General features: G+C 43.0%; 1 protein-coding gene across 2 annotated transcripts in view; it reads right to left on the bottom strand.

Annotated features, from left to right (window-relative positions):
• SLC13A3 (solute carrier family 13 (sodium-dependent dicarboxylate transporter), member 3) overlaps positions 1–12,400 on the bottom strand; it is an 86,162-nt gene that overhangs the window by 34,790 nt on the left and 38,972 nt on the right. For both annotated transcript variants that reach the window (XM_010835053.1, XM_010835052.1), the window contains exon 4: positions 2,082–2,148. In XM_010835053.1, the coding sequence (XP_010833355.1) occupies positions 2,082–2,148 (67 nt within the window). The remainder of the gene's footprint in view (positions 1–2,081; positions 2,149–12,400) is intronic.

Raw genomic sequence — 12,400 nt, forward strand, 5'->3', positions numbered from 1 at the left:
GGCAGATAGATGGGGAAGCAATGGAAACAGTGTCAGACTTTATTTTTTTTAGGCTCCAAAATCACTGCAGATGGTGATTGCAGCCATGAAATTAAAAGATGATTACTCCTTGGAAGGAAAGCTATGACCAACCTAGACAGCATATTAAAAAGCAGAGACATTACTTTGCCAACAAAGGTCCGTCTGGTCAAGGCTATCGTTTTTCCAGTAGTCATGTATGAATGTGAGAGTTGGACTATAAAGAAAGCTGAGCACTGAAGGATTGATGCTTTTGAACTGTGGTGTTGGAGAAGACTCTTAAGAGTCCCTTGGACTGCAGGGAGATCCAATCAGTCCATCCTAAAGGAAATCAGTCCTGAATATTCTTTGGAAGGACTGATACTAAAGCTGAAACTCCAATACTTTGGCCACTTGATGCAAAAAACTAACCCATTTGAAAAGACCCTGGTGCTGGGAAAGATTGAAGGCAGGAGGACAAGGGGACGACAGAGGATGAGATGGTTGGATGGCATCACCGACTCGACGGACATGAGTTTGAGCAAGCTCTGGAGTTGGTGATAGACGTGGAAGCCTGGTGTGCTGCAGTCCATGGGGTCTCAAAGAGTCAGACACGATTGAGCAACTGAACTGAACTGAACTGCGAGTGGGGCTTGGGTCTGCAACCAATGGACATGGAGTTCCTGAGGGTAGGGATCAGTTCTTTTCCAACAGACTCAGCACAAGCTTTGCCTGGGTAGATGGTTAAAACAGATTCCCAGGTTGCAAGGTGGTGAGTGGCAGGGCCAACTACAGAACCCGTATATCAAAGATGGACTCAAAGCCCCCAAACACGGTGCCAGGGAGGAGCACAGGCCTCAGGATAAGACAAACTAATGTAAAATCATGTCCTTATCTGCTAGACCCTCCATCCATTCCCATCTCATTCAAAGTCAAAACTACATCAGTGGCCTGTGGGGTCCCACATGCTCTGTCCCCAACCAGTGCCCTCCTGCCATACAAGCAATCTCTGTGACCCCACCTCCAGCCACACTACCATCCTGGCTGCCTTGAACTCTCAGGGCTTTGTACCTGCTGTCCCCTCTGCTAAGAATATTCTTCCCACAGATTCCCTAGGACCCTTCACCTCCCCCAGGTGTTTGCCCAAGAATGACCTTCTTAGTGAGGTCTCCCCTGACACACATTTAAATACTGCCTTTTCCCTCTCCCAACCCCCTCCCTGGCCTGCTTTGCAATGCTTTGTTCTCCTGTTCGTTGCCATGTGCCTGACAGTACCTGGCTCATAGTAAGTTCTCTATAAATTTGCTGAATGAAAGAAACAGACCTGACTGATGCCCAGCAATGATGCCTTGAGCAAGTCACTTTACTCCCTGCTGTTTGCTTCATCATCATGAAATTGAGATAACGATACCATTAATAACAAGCATTACCATCTGTGCATGGAAGGCCTAACAACTGGCTTTATCTACATGATCTCATTTAATCTCAAAAACAACCCTCAAAAAGAACCCAGGTGGGTTTTGACATCATGTCCAGTTGGTAGGTGAAACTGAGTTTCAGAGAAGGGGAGTGATGTGTGCAAATCAACAGAGCCGGTAAGTGGCAAAGCCAGGGTTCAAAGTCAAGTCTGCTTGACCCCAAGCACCCAGGTCTTATATCCTTGCTGCTGCATACAAAAGACACCAAAGACTAGCTGTGCCATCAATGTCCAGGTGCGTCCTGAGTCACACAGGTGTGAAGGGCTGCTACTGTCTCGGGATCTTTTGTCTGCAGACAAAGCTTTAGCTTGGCCCGGTACACCCTCTCCTCTTTGACGGTCGTGTGGTTGCGCCTCCTGCTCTTCTGGCCCCTCCTTCCAGACCCTTCACCTCAGCAGACCTTTAGGGGTTTACTGTACTCCCCTGCCCATCCCACATATTCTTTTTTCAAGGAGGCTGGAGCTCAGGGAGAAGTAGTGGAAATTTGGGCATTGGGTCATCGGGAGAAGAATGGGGGGTGGGGATTGCCTGCAGCATGGAATTCTTGTTCATCCTCTCCTTGGATCAAGCACGGGCTCCTCTATGAATTTCACCAGGAGAACTCACTCTTCTGTGCCGGCAATGAATTGCATCTCCGTGGGCACAGTGTGCAGGCCGTTTTTCCGCACAGCAGCTAGGAGGAAAGAGCACGAGGTCTTTAGTGGGATGTAGCAGGTGGGACAGAAGCATCCCCTTCTTGTGCAGTCAATCAAGAGTACTTCCTGAGGTCCCAGCCTATACTAGTCATTGGATTAAAAAAAACAAACAAAAAAAACACTCAAAATTCCATCCTTCTACCCAACCTGTTCCTATTAGGAGAGGGCTTCAGGCCTGGGGGCAGGAAGTTAGCTGCAAGGCAGCTGGACAAGCCATAACTCAAGCCTAGGCTAACCTCAACTGTTATTGTCAAGGGGATGTTTGGGAAAGACCAGCTATGAGTGTTAATGGATCAGCAATGGGATGGGTGACTCCAATCTACCACTCATTCAAAATGCATTTATTGAGCACCTACTGTGTACTATTGACCATCAGCTTGGGGTACACACTGAATAATATAGGACAATGTCCTTGCTCCCATGAAAGCACTATTCTAGAGACAATGACTGACAATAATCAAGAAATAAAACTTCGGGTGTCAGGGAATGTTTAATGTTAAGGAATCCTATATGTTTTCTGTTTCTCAAGTGCCTTTTGTTCCTTATCAGTTCCTGGAAAACAGGAACCAGCAGAGCTGCACTCAGTTCTCAGGACTGAGGTCATGAGATGGAACATATACGTGGATTCCTTTCAGTAACCTTTTACTTTTCTATAGAACTACTTAGTCATGTTCCTATTTCCAATACATGGGTTGTCTTCTGGCCCTGTGACGATTGTTATTCCCTTAGTTACTGTTGTTATGCTTTTGCTTTCGATGTTTTTGCTCAACTTTATTTTTCTGCCTAAAGCTTCTGTGTATAACAATACATATGCACATGCTGCCATGATTAAAGCACCCTTGTTCCACTAGAGACTTGGGTCCCCCGCGTCCTTCTTTTCTTCGTCTTCTTTTCGTTGACTCCTTTCCCCAGGTTCTCATCTGTCAAGACCGAAACAAGTGGCGCCTGAACAGGGACCTGGAGTACACCCTTGGCAAGCTCACGGAGTGACTCTGGACCTACTGGGGTCGGTAAGTGCAGGGTAATGGGACAAACGGCTGGAAAGCCCCACCACTTTTCTGCTTTGCTTCATCATTTATTTAAAGCTCAAGAACTCGCGGTTTCATGTCAGTGAATAGAGGCTTGTCTCCAAACGGTAATTGAACATAACCCCTGGTTCCCTGATGAAGGTACTTTTGATTTAGAGATTTGGAATCAGGTTAAAGAGAATGTTGAATCAGCCACAAGATGGGGAAAAAATATTCCAATGGATTTCTGGCCCTTATGGGCCCTCATTAAAGCTTAATTTTGCCATTTCAAGGAAATTCTAGCCCCCCTGATAATCGACAACAGGCAGAACACTTGTTACATGAATATGAATTAGATGATGAAACTTTACAAAAGGCCCAATTAGAACAACATAAAATATTTCAGAATTTTCCCACCAGCACTGCTCTGGTTGCCCCAAGTGCTCCTCCTTCTCTTGCAACGGGCACCAAACCAAAAGTCCTCTCAACTCAAGGACAAGATGACTCTGATAATGACTCTTCTGAGGCTGACAATACTTTCCTTGATGACAATGATACACCTTTAGCTTATACTCATATTTATGAGAAAACACTATCTACTCATTCTCCTTCACGATGGCAGCTTTCTGGATTGCTGGCTTTACAATCTCGAATCTCTGAGGCTGATGACTTTTCCACATTTCCTGTTTTCAAAAATTAATGCTCAAGGGCAAATTATACCTCAATACAAAAACATTGATTTTTCTCACATGCAACAAATGAAAAAAGCTGTAACTATGTATGGCCCTCATTCTCCCTTTACTAAGGAACTTTTAAACTCTATGGCATGTTCTATTGGAAATTTTGTTCCTTATGATTGGCGACTTTTGATAAAGGCTCTTCTTAAGCCAGGAGAATATCTTCAATGGACAATGTGGTTTCAGGATGTAGCCCGAGATCATGCCAATTCTAATGCTTGAGCTGGTGCTCCCCAAAATCAAATTACTTTTGAAATGTTAACCGGTACCAGGCAGTTTGATGCAGTGAAAGCCCAAATACAATGCCCTCCCTTATTACATGAGCAACTGAAGTAAGTTGCCCTTGAAGCTTGGAATCGAATTACTACTCAGGGGGAGCCTAAAGGCAGCTACACAAAAGTATTTCAAGGACCTAATGAAGCCTATGATGATTTTTTAGCTAGATTGGAAGTTTCTATTTCCCATAGTGTTATTGGAGAAGAAGCCAAAAAGCAACTAGGAAAACTGCTTGCTTATGAGAATGCAAATCAGAAATGTCAAAGAGCTATCACTCCAATCCATGAGACTGGGGCTATCATCGACTATTTGAAGGCTTGTCGCAATTTAGGATCAGAAACTCAAAAAATGCAAATGCTAGTTGAAACAATTGCTGCTGCTTTTAAAAAGGGGAATGAAAGATGTTTTGCATGTGGAGATAAAACACATTGGGTCAGGGAATGTCGGTCTAAATATGATGTTGAAGGAAAGCCTATTTCAGGAAACTCCAAGCTGGGGACTCCCCAGGTCCCCATCCACAAAAACCAGGGGCAAACTTCATCTTTTCCCTCAAACCCTCAACATCCGGCAGTGCTGCCAGTGATATACCTAAACGATTTTCTCCTTTTTCCTCAAGCAGTCCTTTTTAGAATACCTGCCAGACTTTTGGGCCCCTACCCCCACAAACCTTCAGTCTTTTACTTGGCCAATCTAGTCTGACTTCTAAAGATTTACTGTTCACCCTGGAGTAATTGATTCAGATTATAAGGGAGAAATTCAAATTATGTTATCTCAGATATTATGGCAATTTAAAAAGGGAGATAAAATTGCTCAATTACTTCTTTTACCTTACATTTCTATTAACTCCTCTGATGGTATGTGGACAGATGGATTCGGCAGTACAGATCAAAAACAATCCTTATAGACATCAATTATATCTGAATATACCTAACCAAATATAAATATCAAAATTAATGGCAAAAAATTTTCTGGTCTTCTTGATACTGGATCTGATATTACTATTATCTCCAAACATTTATGGCCCAAATCGTGGCCTATCCAGAGAATTTCTTGCCAGATTGCAGGAGTTTCTCAAACCAAAGTACAAGAGGTTTATCAAAGTGTCCAAATATATCCATGTGAGGGACCAGAAGGCCAGCCCACAGCATTATGATCTTATGTTATAGATGCACCCCTTAATTTAATAGGAAGATTATTTACTTATGCAATGACAAGCTCAAATATGTATTCTACGTTTTTCCTATGGGCCACTGCTCACTTAACAAACGATGCAATTATTAAAATAACTTGGAAAGTGACGAGCCTGTTTGGACAGAGCAGTGGCCCCTTACAAAAGAGAAACTAGAGACTGCTAAGGAACTTTATCTATATACAACTGAAATTGAAACATATTGAGGAATCTTGTTCTCCTTGGAATTCTCCCATTTTTGTAATAAAAAAGAAATCTAACAAATGGCATCTCTTAACAGACCTTAGACGGAGAAGGCAATGGCACCCCACTCCAGTACTCTTGCCTGGAAAATCCCATGGATGGAGGAGCCTGGTGGGCTGCAGTCCATGGGGTCACGAAGAGTTGGACATGACTGAGCGACTTCACTTTCACTTTTCACTTTCATGCATTGGACAAGGAAATGGCACCCCACTCCAGTGTTCTTGCCTGGAGAATCCCAGGGACGGGGGAGCCTGGTTGGCTGCCACCTATGGGGTTGCACAGAGTCGGACACGACTGAAGTGACTTAGCAGCAGCAGCAGCAGCAACAGACCTTAGAAAAGCTAATGCATCTATGAAACCTATGGGTGCATTACAACCAGGAATTCCATCACCTACCACTATTCCTCAAAACTGGCATATTATTATTATAGATTTACAGGATTGCTTTTTTACTATATCTTTACATCCTCTAGACTGAGAAAGATTTGCCTTCTCTCTTCCTTTTCCTAATCATATCAGGCTTCATAAATGATATCAATGGACTGTATTGACTCAAGAAATGATGAATTCTCCCACCATGTGTCAATATTATGTAGCCAAAGCCCTTGAACCTGTGAGAAAACAATTTCCTGACTTTCTTGTTATTCATTATATGGACGATATACTGTTTTTGGCCCCATCTGTTTTAGAGACTCAACATATGTTTAATATAGCTCAACGATGCTTAAAAGACTCTGGATTAATTATTGCCCCTGAAAAAATTCAAACCTCTACACCTTACCATTACTTAGGATCTATTGTTAATAGACAAAATGTCACTCCCCAACTAACACAAATTTGTATGGATAAATTATCAACCTTGAATGATTTTCAAAAACTTTTAGGTGATATAAACTGGATTAGACCCTCTTTGGGCATTGCAAATTATCAACTGACTAATTTATTTAATACTTTAAAAGGAGACCTTGATTTAAATAGCCCTCATTCACTTTCACAAGATACACGAGAGGAACTCGTGTATTTTAGTAAACTCATGAATTTAGTACAAAATAAATTACAAAAACAATTTCTTACTCATATTAGAGAGTTGTTTATACTCCCTTCTCTCCATTCTTCCACCAGACTTCTTGCCCAACAAGAACACCCAGTAGAATGGATCTATACACATTTTAGAGGGACAAAGTCACTTACGCCCTATCTTGATTTAATCGCTCTAATAATTATCAATGGGAGAAATAGAACTAAGACTTTGATTGGCTCCAATCCCCATAAAATTGTATTATCTATTAATGAAACTCAATTTGAAAATGCATTACAAACTTCTACCAATTTTCAAATAGCCTTCTTAGACTATTTTGGAAAAATTTCATTTCATTATCCTTCTAATAAACTTTGAAATTTCTTCAAAAATACTGAATTTATTATCTCTCACATTGTTACATCACAACCTATACGTCAAGCTGATGTTTTCTATATAGATGGGAGTAAAAACTCTAAAGCCTCATTTTGGTTTCTCAAAAAATATAAAGTCTTTTATACTAAATTTCATTCTGCTCAACAAAATGAATTATATGCTCTTATTCAGGTTATTCACCTACATCCTTACCCTATTAATATAGTTTCTGACTCCTCATATTCAGTTTTTGTATTAAAAAATATAGAAAATTCTACTATAAATTCTAATCAATCTATTATTCAACAACTTTTTCTTGAATTACAATCCATTATTATATATTACTCATATTCGAGCACATTCCGGCCTTCCCGGTCCAATGACTTATGGTAATGAACAAACTGATAAGCTTGTTTTTTTTGCTACTCCCAAAGAACAACATGCTCTATTACATAATAATGCTGGCTCCTTATACCAGATTTGGAAAATTCTATCCCGCCATGCTAAAGAAATCATTAGTAATTGCTCTACTTGTAGACCCCTACATCTTCGACCCATTTCACAAGGTATCAATCCTTGAGGATTACAACCCAAAGAAATATGGCAAATGGATGTGACTCATTGCCCTGAGCTTTCTCCATCTTCTTTTTTACATGTCTATATTGATACAAATTCTTCTTTTATATGGGCCACACCTCTTTTAGGTGAAGCTACACAACACGTTATAACCCACCTGTTAGCTTGCTTTGCAGTAATGGGAACACCTAGTTGCATAAAAACAGACAATGGCCCTCCTGCTTATATCTCTAAGCAATTCAAACAATTTTTACAATCTTTTTCTATCAAACATATTACAGGCATTCTTTTTAATCCACAAGCATAAGACATAGTTGAATGAGCACATCACACACTGAAACTACAAATAAAAAAATTAAAAAGGGGGAATACACAGGAACAATTCTATCTTTCCTATCCAGAGCAGACTTTACTAGATTCCCATGCAAGATATTCTTTAATCCTATAACTATTGTTAATACAGCTTTATTTGTTTTAAATTTTTTTAACTTACCACAAGGAGATATCTTGACAAGAGCAGAAAAACATCTTGAGGAATTGAAGGAAACTTCTCTTCCTCTGCTCATTTGGTATCAAGATGGGCTAACTAAACAATGGAATCTGGGAAATTAATCTTACAGGGAAAGGGGTATGCTTGTATTTCTCCAGATGGATCTAAAGAACTCACCTGGCTCCCTCTTCGGAAGATCTGCCCCAAGGGAGCCTCCGGTGTTCAAAATAAAGATGAAACCAAAAAACCCCTGGGAGGAAGAAATTCCAATACAGGCCATGGCAGCTCTGAAAATCTCCAAGAAGACCAAAACATTCAGGTTGTGATGAAAGTGGTGGAAGAAGTAAAACTGGACGAAGCGATGGAAAGTGACTGCAGAGTGGGGAGGAGGAGCAGGTAGACTCGTGATCAGGTCAACAGAGGAGACATATGAGCTGATGGCATTTGAGCTGAGACCTCCAGGATTAAAAGGAGTCAATCATTTGAAGAGCTGTGGGAAGAGGGACTGGGGCAACAGGAACAGCAAGTGCAAAGGCCCTGAGGTGAGAGTGTGTCTGGTATGTTGGGAAGCAGACGGAAGACCAGTGGGGCTGGAGGGGCGTGATGGAGAGGGAGACTAGGAGGAGGTGGGAGACAGGGCAGGGGCTGGGGTAGCAGAAAGTGGTCTGGATCACACAGAGGTCTTGGGGCTCACCATAAGAATTTTAGCTTCTCCTCTGAGCCAGCTGGGAGTGGAGCCAGGGGAGAGTTTGAGCAGAGGAGAGTCAGAAAAGGATATGATTTTGTTTCTAAAGAATCCCTTGCTTGACAGGTCAGCCTCCCCACAGGAGAAAACTGAAGAGATTAAAATTTCCTGCAGCTGAAACCATCACCAAGAGCAAAAGAATCCATCCCTGGGCATTGGAAGTGTGATTAATAACTGGACACATGGGTTCAGGGGTCAAGTCTCCATCTGTTGCTTTGTGACCTTAGATCAGTGTGGTTCTCAGCTAGGGTGGATTCTGCCTCCAAGGGACATTGGACAATGTCTGGAGAAATTTTTGGTTGTAGCAACTGAGATTAAGGTACTGGGGGTGTTACTGGTACCTAATGGTCAGAGGTCAGGGATGCTGCTAAACACCTTGTAGCACATGAGTCAGCCCCCACAAGAAAGAATTTTCCCATCTAAGATGTCAAATGGTGCCAAAGTTAAACTGGTTTAGATAAATCCCTTAATCTCCTTGAATTTCTTTAATCCATAAACTGGAAGTAATAATTCCCCTGGGGTTATCAAGAGAATTAAAGAGTTGATTTATTTGCTATAGACAGAATATTTCCATTTAAAGCAAGGACCGGCAAACTTCTTCTGCAGAAGGCCAGACAGTAAATATTTTCGGCTTTGGAGGCCATATGATGTCTGTTGTAACTACTCAAATCTGCCATGGTATCATGAAAGCAGCCCTAGATGATACAGAAATGAGTAAGTGTGACTAAAACTTTATTTTTGGACACTGAAGATTTCATATAATCTTCACATGTCATAAAATCTTCTGCTTGATTTATACAACTATTTAAAAACATAAGAGCTATGCTTAGCTCACAGGCTAGATGAAAAACAGATGGCAGGCTAGATTTGGTGCACCCAAGTTTGCCAGCCCCTGAGTTTAAAAAATTAACAGGAATCTGAGCACTAGTGAGGATTCAGGAAATGTGGGTTACTATTAAGAAAGTACAAGAAAATGGCCCCTGGAGTCTGGAACGGGTCTGATCCAGCTACGACACATCATTGTCTTGTTGGACCTAGATACTCTTACACATCACTGACTCCAGTCACTCTGAGACTGATAAAGTGAGCCAGAGTGAGGACACTGTGACCTTGTTTAAGTGCAAAGCCACTTGCCACCCACAAAATACCAAGCATCCCCTTCTCTTGCTAAAGAAATGGCTACTTCTTACCTAATCACAGAATTGTCCCCAGGTTTTTTTTTTTTCTATTCACTTTATTTTTGGCTGAGCTGGGTCATCCTTGCAGTGCATGGGCTTAGTTGCCCTGCAGCTTGGGGGATCTTAGTTCCTGACCAGGGATCGAACCCATATCTCCAGTATTGCAAGGTGGATTCTTAGCCACCGGACCGCCAGTTTCTGACAGCACCCAACCTAAAGCAAACCCTGCTTCCTTAGGTCCCCACCCCCACCCCAAATGCCCCAACCAAAGTCCAAATAGTGAGAGGTTCTTTCTAATATCCCTGAGTTCTTTGTCATTGCCCACGGTGTGTGTTTTTCCTCGCTGCAGCAGTGATAACAAACTCACCCTGTTTAACTACAAATGCACTTTGGCCACTTTGGACAAAGGAGGAAGGGTCTAGGCTCCAGCTCTGGCCCTTTCCCTGTCTCACCCCAGGGGCTTGGGGAAGTCTCTTCCCTTCTCCACTCTGGGCTGTTCTTTTCCTGCTGATACCACAAGGGAGCAGGGTTCCACCATGGCTGACTGTTGTTTTTACTGTGCCTAAGGCTGGGGTCTGAAGGCTAAATTCAGATCGTCTCCCCCTGGGCCATGGGGACAAGGGCCTCAGGGCTCCCGTGGTGGGAGCTCGCATTCAAATGCAATGCCTGAGGCTGGAGGCCAGGGCACTAAAGCAGGAAGTGAAGGGTTGTTCATAGGACACTGATGCTGGGGTAGGGGGGTGATGCAGAGTCACTCCCTGGGGGCTGACCAGACAGGGAGAACTCTGACCCAGTGACTCCCAGCTGCCACCCAGCTCTCACTCACTCTGTACTCTTCTTACTTGGTCAGGAAAGGCTGTCCCGCAGCATCAGATACTTGCAAAGCTCACCAGCATCTCAGGTATAACCACAGCCCGCCCTTCTCAGCCCAGGATGAACATTAGAATGTCCTGAGAAAGCCCAGGTCCCACTCCGGAGGTTCTGGTTTAGAGGCTCTGAGGCCTCAGTATTTTTCGAAAGCTCTACAGGTGGTTCTGTTGTGTAGCCAGGATTGAGAAAGCGTCCCTGAAGTTAGAGATGTGGAACTGATGTCTCCAGTGGCTGTCCATGACCCTATGGGGTCGGGGGTTGTGTGTGCTGACCAGTTTGCCACAGTCCCCACCTGGCCCCTTTCTCATCCCTGGAACCTGGTCGCTGCCAGCATCAGATCTGGAGAGCTGGATATAAAATCCTAGGGCTGCAAACAAGGCATGCATGCATGCTAAGTCGCTTCAGTCGTGCAAAGTCGACTCTTTGCAACACCATGGACTGTAGCCCACCAGGCTCCTCTGTCCATGGGATTCTCCAGGCAAGAACACTGGAGCAGGTTGCCATTCCCTCCTCCAGAGGATCTTCCCGACCCAGGGATCGAAACTGGGTCTCCTGCATTGTGGGCAGATTCTTTACCACCTGTGCCACCAGGGAAGCCCACGGACAAAGCAGAGGAGGATATTCACACACACACATGACTGTAAATAGTAGTTATTGGTAGCAATTAGTTCCATTCCATTAGTAATGTGAAACAGTTTGATACCAAGTATTATTTCCCTCTAATAATGATGCCTTTAACACAGCCTTTGACTGTGTGGATCACAATAAACTGTGGAAAATTCTGAAACAGATGGGAATACCAGACCACCTGACCTGCCTCTTGAGAAACCTGTATGGAGGTCAGGAAGCAACAGTTAAAACTGGACATGGAACAACAGATTGGTTCCAAATAGGAAAAGGAGTACGTCAAGGCTGTATATTGTCACCCTGCTTATTTAACTTATATGCAGAGTACATCATGAGAAACGCTGGGCTGGAGGAAGCACAAGCTGGAATCAAGATTTCCTGGAGAAATATCAATAACCTCAGATATGCAGATGACACTTATGGCAGAAAGTGAAGAAGAACTAAGAGCCTTTTGATGAAAGTAAAGGAGGAGAGTGAAAAAGTTGGCTTAAAGCTCAACATTCAGAAAACTAAGATCATGGTACCTGGTCCCATCACTTCATGGGAAATAGATGGGGAAACAGTGGAAACAGTGGCTGGCTTTATTTTGGGGGGCTCCAAAATCACCACAGATGGTGATTACAGCCATGAAATTAAAAGACACTCCTTGGAAGGAAAGTTATGACCAACCTAGACAGCATATTAAAAAGCAAAGACATTACTTTGTCAACAAAGGTCCATCTTGTCAAGGCTATGGTTTTTCCTGTGGTCATGTATGGATGTGAGAGTTGGACTGTGAAGAAAGCTGAGCGCCGAAGAATTGATGCTTTTGAACTGTGGTGTTGGAGAAGACTCTTGAGAGTCCCTTGGACTGCAAGGAGATCCAGTCCATCCTAAAGGAGATCAGTCCTGGGTGTTCA

This window comes from Bison bison, unplaced genomic scaffold (assembly GCF_000754665.1).
Source record: "Bison bison bison isolate TAMUID 2011002044 unplaced genomic scaffold, Bison_UMD1.0 scf7180017864038, whole genome shotgun sequence".
Taxonomy (NCBI): Eukaryota; Metazoa; Chordata; class Mammalia; order Artiodactyla; family Bovidae; genus Bison; species Bison bison.